This window comes from Pelodiscus sinensis, chromosome 6 (assembly GCF_049634645.1).
Source record: "Pelodiscus sinensis isolate JC-2024 chromosome 6, ASM4963464v1, whole genome shotgun sequence".
NCBI lineage: Eukaryota > Metazoa > Chordata > Testudines > Trionychidae > Pelodiscus > Pelodiscus sinensis.
Genome location: NC_134716.1, coordinates 82,210,858 through 82,225,492, shown reverse-complemented (window position 1 = coordinate 82,225,492; position 14,635 = coordinate 82,210,858). Strand labels below are relative to the sequence as shown.

Sequence of the window (14,635 nt, the reverse complement as noted above, 5' to 3'; positions counted from 1 at the left end):
GGTAAATATGCTAATGCATGTGCGAGCAGCTGTTCCCTGCCTGGAGGCATAGCCTGTGGCTCTGTATACTTAGTTGCCACACATCCATTGCACCCTGTGGAGTCCCACAGAACTCAGTGAGCTCTAGTGCCTTTAGGAAAGCAGTCTGGGCCATACAGTTACCTACATGCTTCCAGCTCCCATCCAACACACACCATACGATCCATCGTCTATAGCCAAGCCCTTTGATACAACCACATCTGCTCTAATCTCACTGACAGAGACCAAAAGCTTCAGGATCTCTACCAAGCATTTATAAATCTCAACTACCCACCCGGAGAAATAAAAAAGCAAATTGAAAGCCAGACGAATACCTAGAAACCATCTACTTCAAGACAGACCCAAGAAAACCAACAATAGAACACCACTTGTCATCACCTACAACCCCCAACTTAAACCTGTCCAACACATTATTAATAAACTACAGCCTATACTGGAACAGGATACCAAACTCCAAGAGGCTCTGGGAGACAGACCCATAGTCTCCTATAGACAACCACCTAACCTCAAGATGATTCTTACCAACAACCACAGTCCCAACTACGGGATGGCTTCCCTCTGCTCCCATTGAATGCTCTGTTCCCTTGAGACTTTCATCCTCCTTAAGAGCACTGGGGCACTCAGACTGGAGGTGGGACAGTACTACAGTGTCCTGGAAAGTCTCATCAACATAGCTCTCTAACTCCCTTAGCTCCTCCAGTTCAGCCACCCTGGCCTCCAAAGCCCGAACTCAGTCTCTGAGGGTCAGGAGCTCCTTGCAACAGGTGCACACATACGCCACTTGCCCACAGAGCAGGTTATCATACATGTTACACTCGACACAATAAACAGGATAACCCCCTCTCTGCTGCTGGGCTATCTCTATTTTTCTAATGAATAAGTTTAAGTATAAACCGGGATTCTTTTTAAACCTCTGGAGTATAGATTATTCTAAGAGTTATGTTTTAAAGAAGGTCAGAAGTCATTAGTGCCCTCTAACCTCCCTCTCCAAACTCTCCTGTTAGCTGTTCCTGGTCGCTGAGTCACAGGCTTATATAGCTCTGGTAGCCCCTCCCCCTGACTGAGGCTCAGCCAATTAACAGAGGCTTCTAGATTTCAAACCTTTTAGAAGCTCCTTCAAACAAACAAACACACACACACAAGCTCAGCACACTGCAAATAACTCCCCCACACACAAACACACACTCCAGACAGCCACATACCACAAGGGTCCCGTTTTTACTCCTCTTTTACCTGGAGAACTCCCTCTCCAAACTCTCCTGTTAGCTGTTCCTGGTCGCTGAGTCACAGGCTTATATAGCTCCGGTAGCCCCTCCCCCTGACTGAGGCTCAGCCAATTAACAGAGGCTTCTAGATTTCAAACCTTTTAGAAGCTCCTTCAAACAAACAAACACAAGCTCAGCACACTGCAAATAACTCCCCCACACACAAACACACACTCCAGACAGCCACTTACCACAATGGTCCCATTTTTACTCCTCTTTTACCTGGAGAACTCCCTCTCCAAACTCTCCTGTTAGCTGTTCCTGGTTGCTAAGTCACAGGCTTATATAGCTCTGGTAGCCCCTCCCCCTGACTGAGGCTCAGCCAATTAACAGAGGTTTCTAGATTTCAAACCTTTTAGAAGTTCCTTCAAACAAACAAACAAACCAAAAAGACAAACACAAGCTCAGCACACTGCAAATAACTCCCCCACACACAAACACACACTCCAGACAGCCACATACCACAAGGGTCCCGTTTTTACTCCTCTTTTACCTGGAGAACTCCCTCTCCAAACTCTCCTGTTAGCTGTTCCTGGTCGCGCCTCTCTTTCTTTAGTTGATTGCTGAGCTAGAGCGGAAAGCCAACAAAGTAACCAGGCTTACCAATGACTCTTTAAAATGTTTCCCATGTCATTTAGGGACAATCATCACGGTACAACTTTGCCTTGTTTCTTGCCATGTTTGTGAATCAGCAGCCAAGCTATTCTCAGCAGGCTTATGCTTGGCATACCACTGACTTACCTTAGGAGTGCGTACGGTGTGGTAACAGAACAAAATTGGCTCCTTATCCCTATAGCTAAACTATTATACTGATTTGAAATTTTAAAACCTCAGGAAACACTTAACCTGAGTAGTCTCTAGCTGGCCTAGAATGCACAGGGACTGCCATGTTGCCTCCCTCACCTCCTGCCCCATAATCTTCAATGTAGTACATTCCCTAGGTGAGCACTTATGGTACTCTTATTTATCATCCTCCCCTCCACCCCCGTATAAGGCATAGACAACTAGCCATAGATTGGAGCAGGTCAACTCTGTACTAGGGTAGTCAACGGCCCAGGCTGGCTGAAGTATTGCGACGCCACACATAAGAACATAAGAACGGCCATACTGGGTCAGACGAAAGGTCTATCTAGCCCAGTAGCCTGTCTGCCGACAGTGGCCAGCACCAGGTGCCCCAGAGAGGATGGACCGAAGACAATGATCAAGTGATTTGTCTCCTGCCATCCTTCTCAAGCCTCTGACAGAGGCCAGGGACACCATTTCTACCACCTGGCTAATAGCCTTTTATGGACCTAACCTCCATGAAATTATCTAGTTCTCTTTAAACTCTGTTATAGTCCTAGCCTTCACAGCCTCCTCTGGCAAGGAGTTCCACAGGTTGACTACACGCTGTGTGAAGAAGAACTTTCTTTTATTAGTTTTAAACCTTTACCCATTAACTTCATTTGGTGTCCTCTAGTTCTATTATGGAACTAATAAATAACTTTTATTTATTCGCCCTCTCCACACCACTTGTGATTTTATAGACCTCTATCATATCCCCCCTCAGTCTCTTCTTTCCTAAACTGAAAAGTCGTAGACATTTTAACCTCTCTTCATATAGGACCCATTCCAAACCCCTAATCATTTTAGTTGCCCTTTTCTGAACCCTTTCCAAGGCCAAAATATCTTTTTTGAGGTGAGGAGACCACATCTGTACACAATATTCAAGATGTGGGCTTACCATAGTTTTATACAGGGGCAGAAAGATATTCTGGGTCTTATTTTCTATCCCTTTCTTAATAATTCCTAGCATCCTATTTGCCTCTTTGACCGCTGCTGCACACTGTGTGGAAATTTTCAGAGAACTATCCACGATAACTCCAAGATCTCTTTCCTGATTTGTCATAGCCAAATTAGCCCCCATCACACTGTACGTATAGTTGGGGTTATTTTTCCCGATGTGCATTACTTTACACTATTTAACATTAAATTTCATTTGCCATTTTGTTGCCCAATCACTCAGTTTGTGAGATCTTTTTGGAGTCCCTCACAGTCTGTTTCTGTCTTGACTATCCTAAACAGTTTGGTATCATTGGCAAACTTTACCACCTCACTGCTTACCCCTTTCTTCAGAGCATTTATCAATAAGTTGAACAGGATTTGTCCCAGGACTGACCCTTGGGGGACACCCCTCTCCATTCTGAAAATTTACCATTTATTACTACCCTTTGTTTCCTGTCTTTTAACCAGTTCTTAGTCCATGAAAGGACCTTCCCATTACCCCATGGCAATGTAATTTACACAAGAGCCTTTGGTGAGGGACCTTGTCAAAGGCTTTCTGAAAAATCTAAGTATACTATATCTACTGGATCCCCCTTGTCTGCATGTTTGTTAACCCCTTCAAAGAACTGTAATAGATTAGTAAGACATGATTTCCCTTTACAGAAACCATGTTGACTTTTGTCCAACAAATTATGTTCTTCTGATTCATTTAATATTTCATTTGATTCTACATTATATTTCACATATAGTGCCACTCTGCCACCCACTCAGCCTGCTCTATTCTTCCGATATATTTTATATCCCGGTATGATTTTGTCCCACAGATTTTCCTCATTCTACAAGGTTTTAGTGATGCCTATTATGTCAATCTCCTCCTTTAATATGCGGTACTCTAGTTCACCCATCTTATTAGTCAGACTCCTAGCATTTGTGTAGAAGCACATGGCTTTCCCATTTCAGTTGCACCCAACAGATTCTGGATGCATCTGAAGATGAAACCCCCAGGCTATTATAGTCCAATGACATTCAAAAATACTTTACAACCAGGTGAAATATTAGTTAACATCAGTAAAAATGTAAAAGCTGCTTTATAGTCTATAAAAGCACAACATGAGGTCTGCAGCAGGGTGGAAAAATGAATTCACTTAGCCATAGTGTTTTGCTTGGTGATGCGCAGGGTACATCTAAACTGGCAGCTGCTTGTGCAAGAACTATTTTGTGGAAGAGTTCTTGTGCAAAATGTCTTCCACAAGAGCATATCTACACTGGCATGAGCTTTTGCGCAAGAAATGTGCTTTTGTGCAAGAGCATCCATGGCAGTGTAGATGCTCTCTTGTGCAAGAAAGCTCTGATGGTCATTTTAACCATAGAGGCTTCTTGCACAAGAAATTCCTGTTGCCTGTCTATACTACCCTCTGGTGGAAGAACCCTTGCGCAAGAGGGCTTATTACTCATGTAAGAAGCCCTGTTTTACAACACTATACTGTAAATTTACTTGCGCAAGAATGCACATGCAGTGTAGACAGTAGGCAAGTTTGCACAAGAACAGGTGTTCTTGTGCAAAAAACTGCCAGTGTAGACATAGCCTAGAGGTCAAATGTTAGTCTCAGTAACACCAATATAAATCCAGAGTAATACCACTTAAATCAGTGCTGTAATTTTGGATTTACTTCAGTGAAACTTGGAACGGAGGCTGAGCCTGCATCCTCCTCAGTGCCTATGTGTTAACGGCAGCCTCACTCATGTGAAACTTGCATAGGTCTGACAACATATAAGCATGTCACAGAAGTGGTTCAAGTTCAAGATTTATATTTGACTTTCCTTGTATTGTTTTCATTTTGCTCTTACGCTGCCGTGCTCAAGCCAGGTCATTCCACAGACACTGTAGTTGTGTATTTTATAGCTTAGTGGTGAAATTATAGACACCTAAGAGTAAGGCTTATCCCAGATAGTTTAATTTCACAGTCTGATAGATCTCTCCACCAGGCACATTTTTTTATGTGCAATCAGTTTTCATTCGTTTCATCCCACTATATCTACTTCCCTACCACTCCATCTGTGATGGAACACCCTTCCAATAACAAGTTACTATGCCCCACTCCACTCAACTCAATGGCTGTGTCTAGACTGGCCAGTTTTTCCAGAAAATCAGCCGCTTTTCCGGAAAAACTTGCCAGCTGTCTACACTGGCCGTTTAAATTTCCGCAAAAGCATTGACTTCCTACTGTAAGAAATCAATGCTTCTTGCGGAAATACTATTCTGCTCCCGTTCAGGCAAAAGTCCCTTTTGCGCAAAGCTTTCGTGCAAACGGGCCAGTGTAGACAGCTCAGATTTGTTTTCCACAAAAAAGATCCAATCGTGAAAATGGCGATCGTGGTTTTTTTGCGGAAAAGCGCATCTAGATTGGCACGGACTCTTTTCTGCAAAAAGTGCTTTTGCGGAAAAGCGTCCGTGCCAATCTAGATGCTCTGTTCCGAAAATGCTTTTAACAGAAAACTTTTCCGTTAAAAGCATTTCCAGAAAATCATGCCAATCTAGACGTAGCCAATGAAAGCAGTGGAAGTGGCATAGGTTGTAGCGACATGCTGGCCATCGCTTCCTGCAGTTTCAGTTGTCCAAGAATGCTGAAAAATGGACACTGGAACCTATGGGGCACCATGTCAGCAGATGGTCATCGCAAACAAAATGCCTCACGGCTCACCAGCGGATTATCCCAAAGGGCTACATGCTGAAGGCTGCTGACAAGTGGCCTATACTCTCTCATTAGGCCTCAAATAACCATATGTTAGATTCTGACTCCTTTGTAAATCTGAGCCAATTTCTCTAAGGGTACATCTAGACTACTTCTTTCGGAAGCAGCTTTTCCAGAAGAGATCTTCCAGAAAAACTTAAGAGCGTCCACACAGCAAAAGCACAGTGAAAAAGTGTAGACATAGCTTCAGAAAGCTTGAAAACCGTAACTTGAAGAAATTGCTTATAATATTCCAAACTTGTCCCTTTTGAACCAGTTTGGTCAAAGAGCAGTAACCACTCTTCAATGTGCCTTAAAGATAAGTGCACCCATGGACATGTGATGAAAGTGTTAGTACTAAAGAACTGATGATCATTAGTAAAGGCAATTTAAAAATCTAGGTAATATGCATTGTTCCTTCATAGAACTGCTGAGTCTCAACTGTAGTCTGTGTCAGCTGTTTGCAAGCCTATATTGTGTATATAGTATACACAATCAGTTGTGTCTACATTTGAGTAATGAACTATACATTAATATGCTTCTGGGTGAAATAAACTGTTGGGTTGGTTAAGAATAAGCAAGCGACCTGCTTTGAGAAACACTGTTCAAAGTTGAAAGTTGATCTTAAGAGAACCTAGAATTAAACTAGGAAGTGAACACGCCCTAGCCCCAGAAAAAGGGTTAGCCTATTGGAGTCTAATTTATAGCTCTAGTGTGGGCTAGTAGATTGGGCATTAGACTGGGATGTAAAACACCTTGGGTCAATTCCCATCTCTGCCAAGGGCCTAGGAATGATCTTGGGCAATTGATTTTACTTCCCTTTGCTTCAATTTCCCTAGCTGTAACATGGAACCAATTATAGATTAAGTTGGTTAGATTTTGGCTTTAAAATCTAACAGGAAGCCTGGCAAATGCATAAATTCACACTTACAACACAAAGACAAGAAACATACCAACACCACTTCATCACTTTTGTATTTTATTGTGGAACTGAGTTTGTTTCCTTTACATCAAATATCCTCAATGGAAGAGGGGATATTGCACACAAATATCATAAAAGCACTACATCTTACTTTCACTGGAAACTATTTTTCTACATTAGATATGACTGGATAGAATAGAAGTGATGCAGGATTATAAGACATATTACCATACACAGCTGCAGACTGACACAAACACCATTCAGAACAAGAGAGAGGAGTGTGTGAGGTGCTTCTCAGCTGGCAACAAGACTGTTTCTTTCCATAGTTTGGAAGATATATGGCTGCATGCAAACATGTGAAAGCATATTGTACTTCATAATTGCTCTTCTACTGTTGTGATTACAGCCCAGTCTTGAATGAATTATATGGATAGCTCCTGACATCTGGAGCGCCTAGCTAGTTAAGTGCAGAGAAGCTTTTTTTTTTTTCCTTTTTTCCTTTCTTTTCAATATTTTTTAATGCTGCCTTTTTATTTAGGTTATTTGATTTTTTTGTAAAGTCACAACAAACAGATTTTTTTTTAAAATAGCAAACATTTTTAATCAGGTGAATAACATAATTGCATTCAAAGAAATGCTTGTCGTTAGGTTGTTTTTAGTGTTTTTGTTCAATTAAGTGAAAAGATGAAAGTTTACAGTTTCTTTTAAGTGTAAACATGATAGTTTTCCCTTTTCTAATAAATCCAGACCAAAAAAATTACCATTTCTCTCAAAATGTCATCACTGAGCAAGAACCTCCAGTGACAGATGAATAAAGAGGCATGTGACAGAAACTTCAAAAATGCACAGTAATAGTTCCTTGCAGCTGAATTTCTTGTGGTGGGAAGGGTGGAAAATTCCATTGACAAAACTATTAAATCTTAATAAATGGGTTCTGGAAGTCTCCTAAACCATATAAGCTAGACAATTTTAAAAAATCCATATACATAGTTGGATGCTTTTACCACAGTATGTAACGTAATTAAAAAAAATCCAGAGTGAACTCAATGGGAGACAGAATTAAAGGGAGAAGTACAATGTAGTCAGCGCCACCACGAGACTTCGAGAAGGCATGCAATGGGATCTGATTAAGGTTGGAAATGGATGTGATCTCCAATGCTAATTCTTCATTGGATTTTATTCAGCAGTTAAGTACTACTATAAAGGTCATGATTGGGGATGCTGTCATGGGTAACACCATCATTTAAGTAGAGTGTTCTTTACACTCAGATATCGAATCTTTATAATTAGAGTAATCAATATCAAACCATGCTCCTAGAAATCTGTGCTGATCAACAGCGCTCACCATTAATGTACATGGTACATTCTGATAACTGTTACTAAACTAATTGTGTATGACTATGACTAGCACAATTAGATTAGTTACACAGGCAGGAAAGGCATTAAGGGCAAGAGGAGCTAATTGGGAAGTTAATAACACTCAGGCTTAGTTGTCATTTAGAAGAGTAGCTGGAACAATTATTACGAATATTTCATAAGAAATATGTCAGCTGATTCAAACCAGCTGACTTAAAAAAAATTCTGTAGCAGCAAAAAATCGAAGTACAGTTTAAGATTGGCTGTAACTGGACTTTAAGTAAAACAATTATTTGAGCTGTTACATATTTACTTGGGGAGTTGGAGAGCTAAAGCTTGTTTCTGATTTTGCTCATTGTTAATTAGAATTTCTATCAAAGTAGAGAAACAAATTACTTCCAGTTTTTGGGGAGAATCAGAAATTTGCTCCTCCAACCCAAACTGTCTGAAATCTTACCTACATGAGAGAGTAGATAAATCAGAAAGAACCGTGGTAGAATAACTATTTTGCCATTCACTTTCTAGACAAAATAAATGTTAAGTAAATGATTATGAGCTCAGCAAATTCCACTTGTTTTCACAACACATTTCCCTTTGTCTTTTGTACCATAATCATTCTGAGTTATTTTCAAGGATCTATAAAAGGTAAACCAATAAATAAAACAGAATTGCTAATGATATCTAATAAAAATATTAAAACAAACCCCACACACAACATATGACAAACAGTAATTCACAGCATTAAATGGGCTACAAGGGCCCCGATTTAAAAGGGATCTGAAGTAGTATTAAAACCCCCTTAAAATTAGCAGTGCAAACATACACCTACCAAACAAAAATAAAACTCACAATGTTAACATTTAAAATACATTACACATAAAGAAAATAAAATGAGGTCTTTTATTCACTACCTAGTAGAACTCAAAGCCTACCATAAAGGTGAACTGTACAGTCCAAAACAAATCTCAGTTTTGAGAGGCCTTTACTTTATTGAAATTCTGATGTATAAGCCTGCAAACTGAAATTTAACAATATTTTCTATAGTGGTAAAGCTTCTGAGACTTAAGAGTCCAAACTCTCTTAAACAGGGGAACTGATCTGTATGTTATCCCTTTGAAATGATCTGTAGACACTGGGAACAATTTAAAGAAAAATCAAACACACACACATACAAAAACCCTCAAACCTCTGGTTGTCTTACTTAAGATAATCATTGCATTTTTTCAATCTTTTTAAAGCTCTTGGGAGAACTGTGAATCTAACTACCAATTTATAAATTATAGTCAACTGGCATTTCAACTCCTATTTTTTGTGAGCACTAGTAGATTAATCTAATCATTAGGGGGCTTCCTCCCCTCAAATTCTTGGCAGTTAAATGTTTTCAATAAATATGTTACTGCAATATCATACTTCATTCTCACCAGAACCTCAAACAACATTATGTATTTTTCTTACAAAACTACTAAAAAAATTGCCTTCACCTGAAATTTTTTCTTTGCATTTTCCTGTAAACAAAACCTTTTGTTAAAAAGTCATCTATTAAAAGTTCACAGAGCTAAAAAAAATTCTTCTGTACATTTGTTCCCATATTCATTCTTAAATTAACAAATAAAACAACGTAAGACAAAGGAAGATAAAATACTGTACAGACTCGCTGAAAACCATTTTCAGTATACTGTGTTTCACTTCTGATTTGCATTTCTGATACTGGACACAACTTCAATCTTGCTCCTGCAGTAAAAAAGAAGCTTTCAAAAATGCTTGTCCCATTTTGTTGAGATGTCCAGGTGTACCAATGAAGTGTTCAGCTAACATACATAATTCTAGTACCAAGTTGTTTGACCAATCAGATAGGCTTCTAGTACCACACATGCACACTCACACTTCTTTACTGGTGTAACTATAATCCTACACAGATGTTTATAAACTTGCTGTCTCACATTAAAAAATAAGTGCATTAAGTATCTTTGTACATTCAAGTCACTTTCTAAGGCAATTTGTCTACTGTATATACTCCCCAACTGCTTTGGTATTTTGCTTCAGTAAATTGGCTGTTGACTTGGGTGTTTAAGCATGCAGGTGTATCAATTCTCAGTGGACTACATGGTTATTCATTGGGAGCATGCCTTAGATCAACATGTTTCCATGTTAAAAGAAAAGTTTTAGAGTTCTGAATGGGGTTCAAACTACTTGCATATTTAAACTATAATTATGTTATGTCAGTATGTAGAGTTCAAATTAGTGAATGGCTAATGAGTGTTTAGATCTTACGTCCCTTCAAAGCCACATTCAGTTTCCTTTTATATTTCAGCTCACATAATATTGTAAACTAAGGCCCCTTTTCATATAACTCAGACTGATACAAATTTAAAACTTTCCATGTGAGAGCATAAACAGACTGCAGTAAGCAATACATCTAATGCAGACCCAATTAATTATACATTCTCCTCCTACCCCTCTCTCTATTTCTCTCTCTCTCTGTTTCTTTCGAGGGCAAATGCCTCTACCTGGCAGAAGTCAGTTGGGTTTGCTAGTGCATGGTTTCCAAATGTTCAGCAGAGATGAACCAGGATCTGTAATTTTGCAGTAATCTGAACCCTACTTTGGGAATACTGTTATTTCCCTTAGCAATCAGCAAAGACTGGAAAATATTAGTGACTTGCATCACTGAGACACAGTATAGCATTTGGCAGGTATATAGTTCAGCAGTTGAATTAGATGGGTTGAATTTTTAGAAAAGGTATTTTCAAACGGAAGAATTTCTGGAAATAAAGTTTAATGCTGTGGTGTGGCCTTGTTTCTACAGTTCAATCTTGCATGCAGGGAAAGATTCATCTTGCATAACAACAGTGCTGCTGCTTGCCAAAACCATGATGTTGAGGTCCTGCTGTTTCTCATGGGTCTCTTGGTACCATTCCCTCATCACTTCTGAATCATGGGTTGGGATTAAGGTTACCTATAATATGCAATAGAAAAACTCTTTAGGAGTGGACAGAAAAACAACTTGTGAAAACAGAATCTTCATGCTAAGTTGTAATCAACAAGTAGATTTTCCTTACATTACCCAGCGACTATCTCCTCTACTTACATTGTAAATTATTTGGGGCATGGGTCATCTGCTATTCAGTATTTGTACAGAAAATAGTATGATGGGGCCCTATTTTGGCTGGCTTTTAGACACTTCTGCAATTTTCATTAATAAATAAAATAATAATAATTAATAATAATAATAATTCCTATGAGTACTGATCCTTAAAAATATATCCTTCTATACAGGGAATTTACAATAAATAATGTTGAGTTCCTGCTTTTTTCTTTAGGAAAGAAGTTTAACAGGATGGCATTGGAGGCAACATTTTAATAAAACTGTTTAATTTTATTAATTTGAGTTGCCAAATGTATGATCTCTGTTCCTCATGAAAAACACAAGAAAGTTGTTTCCTGTCTTCTCTGATATTTATTTTGATGACAGATTTGGCATTCAGACAAAAGAGCCAATACTGAAAGAATGAAAGAAAGAACTGGAAATTATAATAAATAAAGATTGCAAATTATCTGGATATCAAATTAACTGGACACAGAAAAATAAAACTGTTATTTGCTAAACTGCACTGCTTAATTACAAGGAATTTGCATAATCTATGGAAGCTTATTGTAAATAAGAACAACAACATAATAATTTTAACTGAATGCTTATTACACCAGCTATTGTGGAAAATTGTACAAGAAAGGACAGTTTGTTAATCTTTAAGTGTTGCATCATTGACATGAATCTTCAAACACGTTTTAATACAACAGAATCTCAGAGTTTCAAACACTTTGGGAATGGAGGTTGTTTGATCAAAACACTGTTCTTTCAAAAGTTTGCAACTGAACATTGACTTAATCCAGTTTTGAAACGTTACTGTATAGAAGAAAAATGTAGTCTAGGTCAATCATGGTACTGTACTTTTTTTCTCTGCTGTTGCCTGATTGAGTACTTCTGATTTCAAACAAGGTGTGTGATTGGTTGATCATTTTGTAACGCTGTGTCTGTAACTTTGAGGTTCTACTTTATTATGTCACTAGAAGGTATTGATGCTAACTGGAAAATATCAAGGCTGAAGATGAATACATTATTTTCTACTCTGAAGAAAGGACACCTGAAGATACCACAGAATATAACATCAGCTATCAAATGGATTTTAATTAATCGATTTAAACTGTTTTTATGGACCATATACTAATGTTGGCCCTATACCATTGTGTATCTTGAAAAATCCCAGGCTGTGCTTACACATACACAGTATTCCTGCATTTGACATCTGCTGAATATGAGCATTACTTCTTAATTTTTAAAACCGTGGGTGTCTATAATAAAATACCTAGTCCACACTGAGAAGCTCAAATTGGCTAAATCCCTAGAGCCTGCTCTTGTTGCGAAGAACCCTTGGGCTTGGCTGAGCAAGTGTTTTCATCATATCTCTAGGCTGGGAAGATTCCAAAACCTAATTCTCTCATATGTCACTCTTATTAAAAAAGAAATGAAGGAGTGTTCATCTACAGTACATGAAAAGACCTCTTCTAAACAAAGAGCCATAGCTTACTAGCTTCCTTGGTCCTGTCATTGTTTTTTAAAAATGATTTGAATTCATAAATAGAAATATTGTTAGAAAGCCTACCTGCATGTTACTTCCCCACTGTGCTTTGCCCTCCAGCAAGGAGTCCAGAACAACCCTGCTTGGTTCTTCCGCTGCAGGGTCATTTCCACTCACCACGTAGTAGGATGACCTCACCCTTTTGAAAAATTCAACATCAACATTCTTGCTATTGCTGTGATTAGGAATATATACTAGGTCCAAGTACACTGGAGGTCCTGGAGGCACAGCTGTGGCTTTTGTTGGTTTACTATTTCCAGGTCCTTTTAAAGTAAGCACAAAAGCCTGTCAATTATTGATGAAAACATATATTGTTAGCTACTATTATAGGTAACATTCTTTTTTTTTTAAATGAGAGTACCCGTGTCAAACATCTATTGCTATATTTCAGGGCACATGGATGCGCTTATGTTGTTACCCTATTATATCTAATGTCATACTTTAACTTTATTATATCCCATATATTTTATTGGGTGAAAAAAAATCAGAATAATCTTTACAGGTATGAGCAATCATTTGAACTGTGGTCAAGAATGATCATTAAGTATTCAAGAATTATCCAATCACTTTGATTACTGAATAACAATTTGATAGATGTCATTTTTTTCAGTTCAGCCATGGCTACGGGACCTTAGAATTCTCTTGAATGCCTGATAACACAACTCTGACACATTTTCTTTTCAAGACATCAATGTCATAACTCGAAGTCAATCCTGCTTGTAAACTGCTCCATTTACTTCAACGCAACTATCTAAATGTGAAAGGAAACAGTGTTTGAGGGAGGAACTCGGATTACACTGAAACCTTCTGAAGAGAACACCCAAGTGAACCAGAAAAAAAATCAGGAGTAAAGATAGTCTTTGATGCATCTGATGAATTGGCTCTTTGCCCCTGAAACGTATACCCAAATAAATTGGTTAGTTAGTCTTTAAGGTGCCATCAGACTCCTCGTTTCTGCAGATTTTCCCCTCTAGTTTTCATTTCTTTATTCTAACTCAACCCAACCCTATATGTCCTCCCGACATCTGAAAGGAAAGAATGCAGTTGGCATATATACATTTCAAAATTAATCTTTTCTAAACTGCTGCAACAGTATGCAAAATAAAACAAAATAGGATTAATTTTAAGACCGCATGTACAGTTGTTCCCATCCGTTTGGGCACCTATGAGCACAAAGATTTGATGGAGGTGTATATACTCAGAAATCAGCTCATGAGGATGGAGACAGTTACATGTTTAAGTAACTATATGCATGAACAAACATCTAATTGTGCTAGCCAACTGGGCATTTATACTGGTCAACCTAACCTAAATATGAGTATCTGGCTTTGTATTGTCAAATTTGGGGGAAGTTCCATTATGCTTCCAAGTCTTAGGATGCACATGTCCCCAAAAGAAGTTTTTAATTGAAAAAAAAAAAAAAGGTATAAATTCTTGACATTCCAACAAAAATTTATGAGACTGCTATTACCATGCACAGGACTTACATACAGATTCAACTTAAGAACAAACCTACAGTCCCTATCTTGTACGTAACCCGGGGACTGCCTGTATTTAGCACAGACCATAGGATTTTCCTGAATTAATTTCTGTTTTAAGTCCAATAGCAGTCATTGAACTAAAACATAAATTTTAGAAAAGCATTCAAACATTATTTTAAAATGTCCAGTAAGGGCGAATCTACCACAAACCTTGGTAAATAGTTCCAGTGGCTACTTATCCTCACGGTTATAAAACTGTACTTTATTTCTAGTCTAAATCTGTCTAGCTTCAATTTACAATTACGGAATCTTGTCATACATTTGTCTGCTAAACTATTATCAATTTTTCCCCGTGTAGGTGTTAATAGACTGATCAAGTCATCCCTTAACCTTATCTTTGTTAAAATGAACAAGACTGAGCTCCTTGAGGTTTTCAATA

The 14,635-nt window shown here is 38.4% G+C and overlaps 1 protein-coding gene across 1 annotated transcript in view; it reads right to left on the bottom strand.

The window, feature by feature from the left end:
* Nucleotides 1-6,762: 6,762 nt before the first annotated feature.
* MAP1B (microtubule associated protein 1B) overlaps nucleotides 6,763-14,635 on the bottom strand; it is a 105,628-nt gene continuing 97,755 nt past the window's right edge. Inside the window, exons 6-7 of the mRNA XM_006124301.2 lie at nucleotides 12,740-12,978; nucleotides 6,763-11,034 (exon numbers count right to left, since the gene is read on the bottom strand). Coding sequence (XP_006124363.2) covers nucleotides 10,879-11,034; nucleotides 12,740-12,978 — 395 coding nt within the window. The 3' untranslated portion in view covers nucleotides 6,763-10,878. The remainder of the gene's footprint in view (nucleotides 11,035-12,739; nucleotides 12,979-14,635) is intronic.